This window comes from Stegostoma tigrinum, chromosome 4 (genome assembly GCF_030684315.1).
Source record: "Stegostoma tigrinum isolate sSteTig4 chromosome 4, sSteTig4.hap1, whole genome shotgun sequence".
Classification (NCBI taxonomy): domain Eukaryota; kingdom Metazoa; phylum Chordata; class Chondrichthyes; order Orectolobiformes; family Stegostomatidae; genus Stegostoma; species Stegostoma tigrinum.
Genome location: NC_081357.1, coordinates 7,540,073 through 7,552,459, shown reverse-complemented (window position 1 = coordinate 7,552,459; position 12,387 = coordinate 7,540,073). Strand labels below are relative to the sequence as shown.

The following is a 12,387-nucleotide window of genomic DNA, read 5'->3' as shown; positions in this document are numbered from 1 at the left end:
ATGTGTTAGGTTTTATAGAGGGATTGAGTTTTAGAGCCGTGAGGTCATGCTGCAGCTGTACAAAACTCTGGTGCAGCTGCACTTGGAGTATTGCGCACAGTTCTGGTCGCCGCATTATAGGAAGGATGTGGAAGCATTGGAAAGGGCGCAGAGGAGATTTACCAGGATGTTGCCTGGTATGGAGGGGAGGTCTTATGAGGAAAGGCTGAGGGACTTGAGGTTGTTTTCGTTAGAGAGAAGAAGGTTAAGTGGTGACCTTTTAGAGACATACAAGATGATCAGAAGATTAGATAGGGTGGACAGTGAGAGCCTTTTTCCTCGGATGGAGATGGCGAGCACGAGGGGACATAGCTTTAAATTGAGGGGTGAAAGATATAGGACAGAAGTCAAAGGTAGGTTCTTTACTCAGTAGTAAGTGGAATGCCCTGCATGCAACAGTGATAGACTCGCCAACTTTAAGGGCATTTAAATGGTCATTGGATAAACATATGGCTGATAATGGAAAAGTGTAGGTTAGATGGGCTTCAGATTGGTTTCACAGGTTGGTGCAACATCGAGGGCCGAAGGGCCTGTACTGAGCTGTTATGTTCTATGTTCTAGATATTGTCCCAATCTGTAACATTTCCCCAGCTCCTCTTTTCACTTTTTCATGTCCATGATGTGTACATGGCTTTTTGTCTGTGGTATAACATTCTTGGCATTTCTTTGTGGACTCTGTGTCAGTCCAAGTTTCCAGGACGCCAGACGGTGTCTTTCAGATATTGACAGCACTTTACTGTAGGCTATTCTGACAGTCATCAATGTCTGTTTCTGGAACTTTGTGATTTGCAGATGCAATGTTTCCTCACATAACCACATCTGTGTTCTGTGTCGAGCAGCATGTGAAGAACCTGTAGGACACCTGCAATGTTTCAGAATTATTGGACACGGCGAAAGATACCTCAAGTCTAATAATATATCATAACCAGCATAGATTTAACTAGATATAAGTGATAAGAGAAAAGAAGCTGATGAGTGCTTTGGTTTAAAGTTTAACAAAAAAGTTCAAGGAGCAGATCAAGTAAATCTGAAAGATTTTCAGGATTCCTTTTAGATGTTTCATAGAACATAGAACATAGAACATTACAGCACAGTACAGGCGCTTCGGCCCTCGATGTTGTGCTGACCTGTCATACCGATCTGAAGCCCATCTAACCTACACTATTCCATGTACATCCATATGCTTATCCAATGACGACTTAAATGTACCTAAAGTTGGCGAATCTACTATCGTTGCAGGCAAAGCGTGCCATTCCCTTACTACTCTCTGAGTAAAGAAACTACCTCTGACATCTGTCCTATATCTTTCACCCCTCAATTTAAAGCTATGCCCCCTCATGCTCGCCGTCACCATCCTAGGAAAAAGGCTTTCCCTATCCACCCTATCTAACCCTCTGATTATTTTATATGTTTCAATTAAGTCACCTCTCAACCTTCTTCTCTCCAATGAAAACCGCCTCAAGTCCCTCAGCCTTTCCTCGTAAGACCTTCCCTCCATACCAGGCAACATCCTAGTAAATCTCCTCTGCACCCTTTCCAAAGCTTCCACATCCTTCTTATAATGCGGTGACCAGAGCTGTACGCAATACTCCACGTGCGGCTGCACCAGAGTTTTGTACAGCTTCACCATAACCTCTTGGTTCCAGAACTCGATCCCTCTATTAATTAAAGCTAAAACACTGTATGCCTTCTTAACAGCCCTGTCAACCTGGGTGGCAACTTTCAAGGATCTGTGTACATGGACACCGAGATCTCTCTGCTCATCTACACTACCAAGAATCTTACCATTAGCCTAGTACTTTGCCTTCCGGTCACTCCTCCCAAAGTGCATCACCTCACACTTGTCTGCATTAAACTCCATTTGCCATCTCTCAGCCTAGCTCTGCAGCCTACAGCATCCTTCATCACTATCCACAACTCCACCGACCTTTGTGTCGTCTGCAAATTTACTAACCCATCCTTCTATGCCCTCATCCAGGTCATTTATAAAAATGACAAACAGCAGTGGACTCAATACTGACCCTTGTGGTACACCACTAGTAACTGGTCTCCAGGATGAACATTTCCCATCAACTACCACCCTCTGTCTTCTTTCAGCAAGCCAATTTACGATCCAAACTGCTATATCTCCCACAATTCCATTCCTCCGCATTTTGTACAACAGCCTACTGTGGGGAACCTTATCGAACGCCTTGCTGAAATCCATATACACCACATCAACTGGTTTACTCTCATCTACCTGTTTGGTCACCTTCTCAAAGAATTCAATAAGGTTTGTGAGGCATGACCTTCCCTTCACAAAACCGTGCTGACTATCCCTAATCAATTTATTCTTTTCTAGATGATTATAAATCCTATCCCTTATAACCTTTTCCAAGACTTTACCAACAACTGAGGTAAGGCTCACTGGTCTATAATTACCAGGGTTGTCTCTACTCCCCTTCTTGAACAGGGGAACCACATTTGCTATCCTCCAGTCATCTGGCACTATTCCTGTAGACAATGACGAGTTAAAGATCAATGCCAAAGGCTCGGCAATCCCCTCCTGGCTTCCCAGAGGATCCTAGGATAAATCTCATCCAGCCCAGGGGACTTATCTATCTTCACCCTCTGTAGGATTTCTAATACCTCTTCCTTGTGAATCTCAATCCCACCTAGTCTAGTAGCCTGTGTCTCAGTATTCTCCTCAACAACATTGTCATTTTCTAGAGTGAATACTGTCGAAAAGTATTCATTTAGTGCTTCCCCTATCTCATCTGACTCCACACACAACTTACCACTACTATCCTTGATTGGGCCTAATCTTACTTTCGTCATTCTTTTATTCCTTAAATACCTATAGAAAGTCTTAGGGTTTACCCTGATCCTATCTGCCAACAACTTCTCATGTCTCCTCCTGGCTCTTCTGAGCTCTCTCTTTAGGTCTTTCCTGGCTACCTCGTAACCCTCGAGCGCCCTAACTGAGCCTTCACATCTCATCCTAACATAAGCCGCCGCCTTCTTCTTGATCAGAGATTGCACCTCCTTCGTCAACCACGGCTCCCGCGCTCTACAGCTTCCTCCCTGCCTGACAGGTACATAGTTATCTAGGACACACAGGAGCTTTTCCTTGAATAAGCTCCACATTTCTAATGTGCCCATCCCCTGCAGGTTCGTTCCCCATCCTATGCTCCCTAAATCTTGCCTAATCTCATCGTAATTGCCTTTCCCCCAGCTATAACTCTTGCCCAGTGGTATACACCTATCCCTTTCCATCACTAAAGTAAACATAACAGAATTGTAATCGCTATCACCAAAGTGCTCACCTACTTCCAAATCTAACACCTGGTCGGGCTCATTACCTAGTACCAAATTTAATGTGGCTTCGCCCCTTGTTGGCCTGTCTACATACTGTGTCAGGAAGCCCTCCTGCACATACCTGACAAATTTCCTATAGAATTAACATAAAACTAAAATTAATCCAGAATAGAGTATTGCACATTAGAACAAGAGCAAAATTCTGCCAATGCTGGGAATATGAAATAAAATCAAAGTGCTGGGGAATCTGAGCAGGTCTAGCAGCATCTGTAAAGAGAAACCAGTTAATGTTTCAGATGCAAAATGACTCATCTTTGTAATTGAAGAGAGGTGCAAAAGTTGTGGATTTTACACTGTAGGAAAGAGTGGAGAAAAGCAAATGGAATAAAAGGAAAAGTCAGGGAAGCTAGAACGAGGTAGCTACAAACCTTTGGACTGCTGGAAAACTTAATGGTATCAGTCTTAATTGCAGCACAAAATACCTTGCACCTGAAGAAAGCCAGTTTATTTTCACCAGTTGCTGTGAGCTGTTTAATTTAGTTTAACCAATAAGTCAGCGAATTTGTAATTTGTGAGCCAGTGATTTTAGATTCCTGTAAGGAAGTACAAGCACCTGAGAATTTAAGATCAAGGAACAGCAAATCCTGACAAGCCAAAATCGCATTTGTATGAACTCTGATTGGGACGATTCAACTGTCTTCCCAGTCTTTCTCTCTGCCCATGACGCCAATGTTTTTCTTTTGACTGTATGTCTAAAGTATGGGGAATTTTAAAAGACGGCTAGAATTTTAAGCAGTGGAGCCATACGTTGATGGTTTATACTTGTTTACCTTGTACCTAAAATTTATTTATTAGTAATAGAAAGTAAATCTTCATAAACATAGCAACTTGGTTCATACCTTATATCAACTTGGGTTGAAAAAGACAGAAATTGGGGAATTTTGTATACTTTTTTAAGTTCTTTAGCTTTTGTGAAAACTCTTGGAAGAGCAGGGTTTGATTTCCACTCATTACCCAGTAAGGCATAACAATGTTTGGGTGTTCATTCAGAATCAGTTTTAGATGGAAAAGCAGAATGTATGGTATTAGTTAAAAACACAATAGAAATAAAATGCAGTGTTTACTAATGCCATTATGTTAAGAAATACCCAGCTACATTTCAGACGTTATGAATTCAGCCTTGGCTGAGGTTCGTAACTGCGTAGTTTATTTAGATGATGTTGTATTATAGTAACGCATGGAAAGACCATGTGAGACAAGTGGAAGAACTGTTTAAGCAATTACAGTTGGCTGACTACATGTAGCAACATGGCAATGAGGTAGGATGGTCTAGCTGGAGCTTGTCTGCTCCGCCCACTTATTCTTTTTCTTCTCTTTTTGTTCTCCTCCTCCCATCCCCAGTTAATGCCCAGACTCCAGTGATGAGTGACGATTCCCAGCAAGACGTGGTGACCTCCCAGCGTGGCATGGCAACCTTCTGGCCTCCTGCAGAGTCCCCCTGGCATGTGTGTTGCCGGTGTGGTATGGAGCCAGGGCTCAGTGCAGGCTGGAAGCTAAGTGCCAGCATGATCTGCTGTACTGAACTCTTTTCTGTAATGCTGGACATTTTATTTCTGTATTGTCTAAAATCTTGCAACAAAAGAAGCTGTGCCTAGGTACTTTTATATCTAAGTCAGCACTATAATTGGCAATGTATAAACTTTTACTATACTCATTGAGTATAGATGAAAAGAAAGGCTATTCCATTTTATTCTAGTAATATGTTTAACCGAAAGTGAATTTGTGAAAGCAAGACTAACTTTTTGTTGGGACATATTGAAGGACAAGAACACATAACAGTAAATGTGAAGGCACGAGTAGAATTCTTTGTTCTTAAAACTAAAGGAAAAAATCATGAGATTTTTCAGAATATATTACCAGGAATTATTACGTAATTTCAGCATAATAGCTGTACCTTCACTGAATTTGTGAAACAGCCACGCAAAAGTGGTATGGTCAAAAGAATGCCAGGCAGCCTTTGAAAAGGTATGGCAATCTTGATAAATAAACAGCCTGTCAATAAAAATCTTCAACCAACCAACATGTTAAGAATGATTACTAGCAAGTGAAGCTGATGAAAGCAACAGTTTTATAATCAGTTTCTGGTGCCCTCCAGGAGTTACAGGGGAATATCAACACACACAGGATGAGCTAGTTAGTGATCTTCCTGGAGCATGGTTTTGGAGACTGAATGAAAGAAGCCATTGCTAACCACAAACAAAATCTAGGGCCATTTCTCAATAGGGCTCACCAGGTGGACCTGAAGCTGAGCAAGTTAAAAAGTACAATTAAAGATGGCCAAAGTCCAGTACATATGCTGACAGCAAAAGAGCTTTGCCTAGATGGTGTAAAAATGGGAGCAGTAGCAGCAACGCAGTGACCAACAGATGTAAAAGCTGTGCAACACTTCATCAATCAGTTATCAAAACCCATACCCAAATTTGCTGCCAGAGTGTGAACCATTGTGTCAATTCTCTGCCAAGGATGTATTTGGTACAGAACAAGAAGCAGCATTCACTAAAATCAGGCAACCAGTGATTTCATTGCTAGTGCTGAAATTCTATAGTATCGGTAATGAAGACACCCTGCAGTATGATCCCGTTGAGGTAGGAATTAGGATAACACTAATGCAGCAATGTCAACTAATTGCACTTCTGTCCAGCATATTAACACAAATGGAGTGATGCAATGCTCGGATTGAGAAAACGTGTCTGGCCTTTATCATTGCTTATGAACATTTTCAGTATCTGCCTGGAAGACACTAAGTGACAGTCCATTCCGACTGTAAGCCACTTCAAAGCATTTTTTCCAAGTTTCCCAGATCAGCTCCAAACTGTTTTCAAAGAATATTACTCCAGTTATAGAAATATAGTCTGGACGTGAATTTATGCAAGGGAAAATGATGTATATTACAGACATATCGTCAAGAGCAGCATTTCCAGGAGACGCTACAAAAGTGCGTGAAATCTTCCAGATTCTACACCAAGCAACAGCTTCTCATTGTTGAGGAAGCTGTCGACGTAACTGAGACATTGAATATAACACAGAAGCACCAAGCTCAAATCAAGTAGCCTACCCAACAAGATGCAAAATTCCAAGCGTTACACAAAGAAGTAATAAGAAGACGGCTAAAAGCATCAAGAATGTATCAGTTGATATAAAGAGAGTATTGGCAGATACAGAAGAATTGACAGCCCAAGTTGACATATTGTACAAAAGCAATAGTCATTATCCCAAAGGTGTTGAAAGGAGAGATGGGAAAGCACATCCATGATATCCACCAAGAAATTAAGTTTGAGGAAAACCAAAGATGAGCTGTACTGGCCAAGCGAATGATATAAAATTAGGTGATATTGTTGATAGGGAAGGTGGTTATCAAAATTACAGAGGGATCTTGATCAGATGGGGAAGTGAGATGAGGGTTGGCAAATGCAATTCAATACACAAGTGTGAGGTAATGTACTTTGGAAAGTCAAACTAAGGTAGGATTTGTACAGTAAATGGTTAAGATTCTGAGGAGTGTTGTGGAAAACAGAGGGACCTAGGAGTACAAGTACATAGTTCAATGAAGGTGACATCACAGGTGGACAGGATGGTGAAGAAGGTATTTAGCATGCTGGCCTTTATCGGTAGAGGTACTGAGTATAGGAGTTGGGACATTGTGTTACTATTGTACAAGTCATTGGTGAGGCCGCCCTTGGAATATTGTGGATAACAAAGTGTGAAGCTGGATGAATACAGCAGCCCAAGCAGCATCTCAGGAGCACAAAAGCCTGAGATGCTGCTTGGCCTGCTGTGTTCATCCAGCTACACACTTTTGTTATCTTGGATTCTCCAGCATCTGCATTTCCCATTATCTCTTGGAATATTGTGTACAGGTTTGGTCACCACGTTCTAGGAAAGACATAGTTAAACTGGAAAGTGTGCAAAGGAGATTTACAGGGATGTTGCCAGGACTAGTAAATCTGAGTTATAGGGTGAGGTTGGTCAGGATAGGACTTTATTCCTTGGAACGTAAGAGAATGAGGGGTGACCTTGCGGAGGTCCACAAAATCATGAGCACGACTAGGATGAATGCATATAGTATTTTTCCCAGGGATAGGGAATAGAAAACTCGAGGGCATAGGTTTAAGGTGAGAGGGGAAAGATTTAAGAAGGACCTGAGGGGCAAGGTCTTCATGCACAGAATGGTGCCTATATGGAATGGGCTGCCAGAGAAAGCGGTTGAGGCAGGTACCATAGCTTTTAAAAAACATTTGGATAGATACGTGGAAGGGAAGGGTTTAGAGGGATATGGACCAAATGCAGGCAATTGGAACTAGCTGAGTGGTCAGCATGGACCAGTTTGGGCTATATTACTCTGAGTCTAAGTGCCAAGTGGCTGATCCATCTCAGCCCACTCCAGAGGTCCCCAGCATCACAGATACCAGTCTTTAGCCAATTCACTCCTCGTGATGTCAGGAAATGATCAGAGGCACTGTGTGCTATTAAGTTATGAGCCCTGACACCATACCTGCAATAGTGCTGAAGAGTTGTGCTCCAGAACCTGGTACATACCTAGCTAAGCTGTTTCAGTACAGCTACAACACTGGCAGTAACCTGAAAATGTGGAAAATTGCCCACATATGTCCTGTACACAAAGTAGGATGAACACAACCTGGCCAATTATTGCCCATAGTTCACTTTTGATTATCATTAAGGTAATGGAACAGTCATTAACATAAGCAGCACTTGCAATCGCCTCTTCACTGACGCTCTGCTCAGCTTGACTAAGGAGAAGGTACTGGAAATTCGGTAAGGTCTGAAGGTGGATAAATCACTCCAACTGTGTGGACTACACTGCAGAGTTCTGAAAACCATAAGGTCATAAGATATAGGAGCAGAATTAGGCCATCCTGCCCAACAAAGTCTACTGCACCATTCGTTCATGGCTGATATGTTTCTCAACCCTAATGTGTTTAAAAAAGGAATAGATAGGTTCTTGATTTAGTAAAGGGATTCAAGGGTATAGGAAGAAGACAGGAGTGGGTTTGAAAAACATATCGGCCATGACCAAATCGCGGAGCAGACTTGATTGGCCAACTGGCCTGATTCTGTACCTGTATCTTGTCATCTCTTGGTCTTGGTCAGCAACAGCATACATTGAGCCCCAGGATCAGGGACCCAATATTTTAGCTTCAACTGAGCAGAGGGAGAGTAGTGTGCTGATTTGGTTCAGGATTTTCAAAAAGTGTATTTTTTTTGAAGTGATCAACTGAGAAACAACAGGAATGAGTAAAAGTCAGGGCAAATATTATAAAGTAACACATAAGTAAGCAAAGTAGATTAGTGTAAGGGAGCTCAGTTAATCATATTCTTAAATGCACGCTTATAGTAAGTCATGGCAGCAGAGCTCGCACCTCTGATATGATCCTCCTGTGCTATGTGGCAAATCATGGAAGCTTCAGTCATATCTGATGACCATGCAGTCAGGAAACGAGTCCAGCTGCAGTTCCTAGTAATGATATCTGAGCTGGAACCATGGGTGCACTCACTGAGCATGGGATAGTACATTCAGTGAAGTGGTCACACTGCAGTTGAAGACTGAATAGGCAGAAAGGTCAACAGTAGATCATCAGGCAGAGTGTGGAAATGTGGATACTGCACGAGACCCCTATGGCCATATGCCTTTCTAACTTAATTGTACTCACCTGTTGGCATCACATCACAAACCAGCCTGTCGCCAACTGAGTGATCCATCTCCCTTTCTCCTTTGGAAGAGGGAACTTGACAAAATACTCTTTGAATAGGAGGACACTAAAAAGCTGAGGCGCAAAGGGATCTTGGAGTGCTTGTATGCAGTTCCCTGAAGTCCGAAGGACAAATTAATCAGGTTGTTAGGAAGGCATGTGGGCCCTTTATGCCACAACTGATAAAGGAAAATTATAAGAACAGGAAAGTTGTGTTGGAATTGTACAGAGCTTTGGTTAGGCTACAACTCGAGCACTGTGTGCGGCTCTGGTCACCACGCTGTAGGAAGGATGTGATAGCACTGGAGAAGGCGCATAAGTGATTCACCAGAAGCTGTTTGGGACAGAGCATCTTAGCTACAGAGAGAGGCTGCATAAGTTCAAGTTGTTTCTTTTGGAGCAGAGAAGGTTGGGGGGAGGGTGCTGTCATAGATGTGTATAATGAGGGTCATTGGAAAGGGTGGATAGAAAGCAACTGTTGAATGCTTAATAACGGCGGAGTATAATTTTAAGGTGTGTGTTTAGATGGACTTGAGGAAAAGATTTTTCACTCCAAGGATGGTGAGAGTTTGGAATGCACTGCCTCGGTGGGTGGTTGACTGGGCAGTCTCTCAATTTGAGCATTTGAAATGTCATGACATGCAAAAGTTATGGACCTTGTGCTGAAAATTGGGACGAGTTTAGATTTTAAATCTTTTGGCACTACTGATAGATGGGCAAAAGACCTTCTCTGCAGTATACTATGACTTTGTAGTCAACAGATTCCATCCAGAAACTCAACCTGAGCTACAAATCTTCTCAAAACTCACTAGATTCCATCTCCCTTTACCTTCTTTATCAGTTTCCTATGTGGGACCTTGACAAAGGCTTTGCTAAAATCAATATAAACTGCTTCAACTGCCCTACCCTCATCGACACAGTCAATCACCACCTCAAAATGCAATCAATTTTGTTAGGCATGACCTGCCTCTGACAAAGTCATGCTGACTATCCCTGATCAAACCTTGTGTCTCTAAATGGAGATTATTGTCCTTTACTATTTTTACTAATAGTGCCCTACTGCTGATGTGAGACTCGTTGGTCTATAGTTCCCTGGCCAAATTCTACCATCCTTCTTGGAAAGTGGGACCACATTAGCTGTCCTCCAGTCCTCTGGCACTTTATCTCTAGCCAGAGATGACTTAAAACGATTTGGACACCTGCAATTTCCTCCCTTGCCTCCCACAGTAGCATGGGTTATAACTCATCCAGACCCAGGGATTCAGTAATTTTTTTAAAAAATCTGTCAAAATCTCCAATACTACAACATTCTTTATGTCAAACTGCTCACAAACTTTACAGTCCCTATTCCTGAATTCTATACCGACAGCCTCCTTCGATTGAAAAAAGGTATTGAGGAAAGTACAGGTTCCATTTAGGGTGAAATATAGGAGCAACAAGACTGGATTGAAAGGAAAAGAGAAATGTTGAAGAGGTACAAAGGGGGCAAAACAGAAGAATGTAGTGTACTATGTGTCCAGAACTGCACTGTCCGTTGTAGGACTTTTTAATTGTTGATAAAAAGCTCTCCTGTACACGTTTCAAGAAATATGTCTGGTTTAAACCTTTTATATAATGATTAATTATCCCAATTAATGTTGGAGTAGTTGAAATTCCCTGACATAATTAGCCTATTACTTTTACACACTTCAGTGAATTGACTACATAGCTGCCCCTCAATTGCCTGACACCTGTTTGAGACCTATAGTACACTCCTAACAATATTACTGCCCCCTTTCCATTCCTAAGCTCTAGCCACAAAGCCTCATTTGAAGAGCCTTTCAAGGTATCATCTGTCCTTACTGCAGTGACTGACTCCTTAATAATGCAATGCCGGGGGAGGTGATTGGCTAGTGGTATTACTGCTGGACTGTTAATCCAGAAACCCAGATTATGTTCTGGGGATTAAACCCCACCATGGCAGATGGTGGAATTTGAATTCATTAAAATATCTGGAGCTAAGAGTCTAATGATGGCCATGAATCCATTGTCGATTGTTGGGAAAACCCCTCTGATTCACTGATGTCCTTTAGGGAAGGAAACTGCCATCCTTACCTGGTCTGTTCTACGTGTGACTCCAGGCCAACAGCAATGTGGTTGACTGGTAACTGCCCTCTGGGCAATTAGGGATGGGCAGTGAGTGCTGGCCCTCATCCCATGAATGAATATAAGAAATCTCCATTTCGAGACCCTACCCCAGAATGTTGAGTTTCCAGTCCTGACCCTCCCTCAAAAACATCTCTCTGATGGCAACAACATCACAATTCCATATCGATCGTGTCAATCCATGCCCATTATTCAACTATTTTATTTATAATACTCCTAACTTTAAAGTAGAGGTCATCCAGCTTCTCCTAACTCCCTGAAACTCAAAATGGCTGAACTCTTTCTGCCAAATTTTCTTTTCTAAGGTATGTTGTGTCACTATTCAACTAATGCACTGTGTCCCTGCCCCTCATGAACTATCTTGACTTAGAAATTTATCACTGCTTTTTCAGTGTCACTAGATTCTGTGTCGCTACCTTCTTGAACACACCGAAGTGGATCAAGAAGGCAAGTCACCATGACCACTCCAGTGCAATCGGGGATTGGCAATAAATGCTGGCCCAGCCAGTGACCTGTCTGCAGCAGATACCTCGAGGCACTGGAGCGGTACCACTAAAACTGCCTGGCAAATTCCTGTGAATTTGCAGGGAAGATGTTCTCAAACAGGCCAACAGCCCCAGCATCGAGGCACTGGCCATTCTTGATCAGCTACAATGAGCTGGCCATGTTGTCCGCATAACTGACAGGGGACTCCCCAAACAGGTGCTCTACTCACAGCTTCAAAACACCTGCGAGCCCCAGGTGGACAGAGGAAGCACATCATCAATACCCCCTCAAGGCCTCACTAGCAAAGTGCAGCATTCCCACCTGGGAAACACTAGCCCAAGACCATCCAAAGTGGTGGAAGAACATCTATGAAGGTGTTGAACAACTCGAGACTTGCCATCAGGAGAAAAAGTGGAAGCTAGGTGAAAACAGCAAAAGGAGCGTGCTGCCTTACCAATGCCCCACCTGTGACCATGACTTGCCCCAAGTGTAACAGCCTGCAGTAGCTGCGTTGGTATGTATGGCAACCTATGAACTCACGTTGACAGTGGAAAAGAGTTACGTTTGTCTGCGAGGACCACCAATGATGATGCTCAGGACTATTTGAAAAAGGCTCCTGTGAAGCGCATTCAAACACTTTGTTCTGTTAAAG

At 42.6% G+C, this 12,387-nt stretch overlaps 1 protein-coding gene across 1 annotated transcript in view; it reads left to right on the top strand.

Moving 5' to 3' along the window:
* Positions 1-5,386, top strand: part of LOC125452813 (inactive tyrosine-protein kinase 7-like) — a 212,741-nt gene extending 207,355 nt beyond the window's left edge. Inside the window, exon 20 of the mRNA XM_048531693.2 lies at positions 4,738-5,386. Coding sequence (XP_048387650.1) covers positions 4,738-4,991 — 254 coding nt within the window. The 3' untranslated portion in view covers positions 4,992-5,386. The remainder of the gene's footprint in view (positions 1-4,737) is intronic.
* The last annotated feature ends 7,001 nt before the right edge of the window (positions 5,387-12,387 follow it).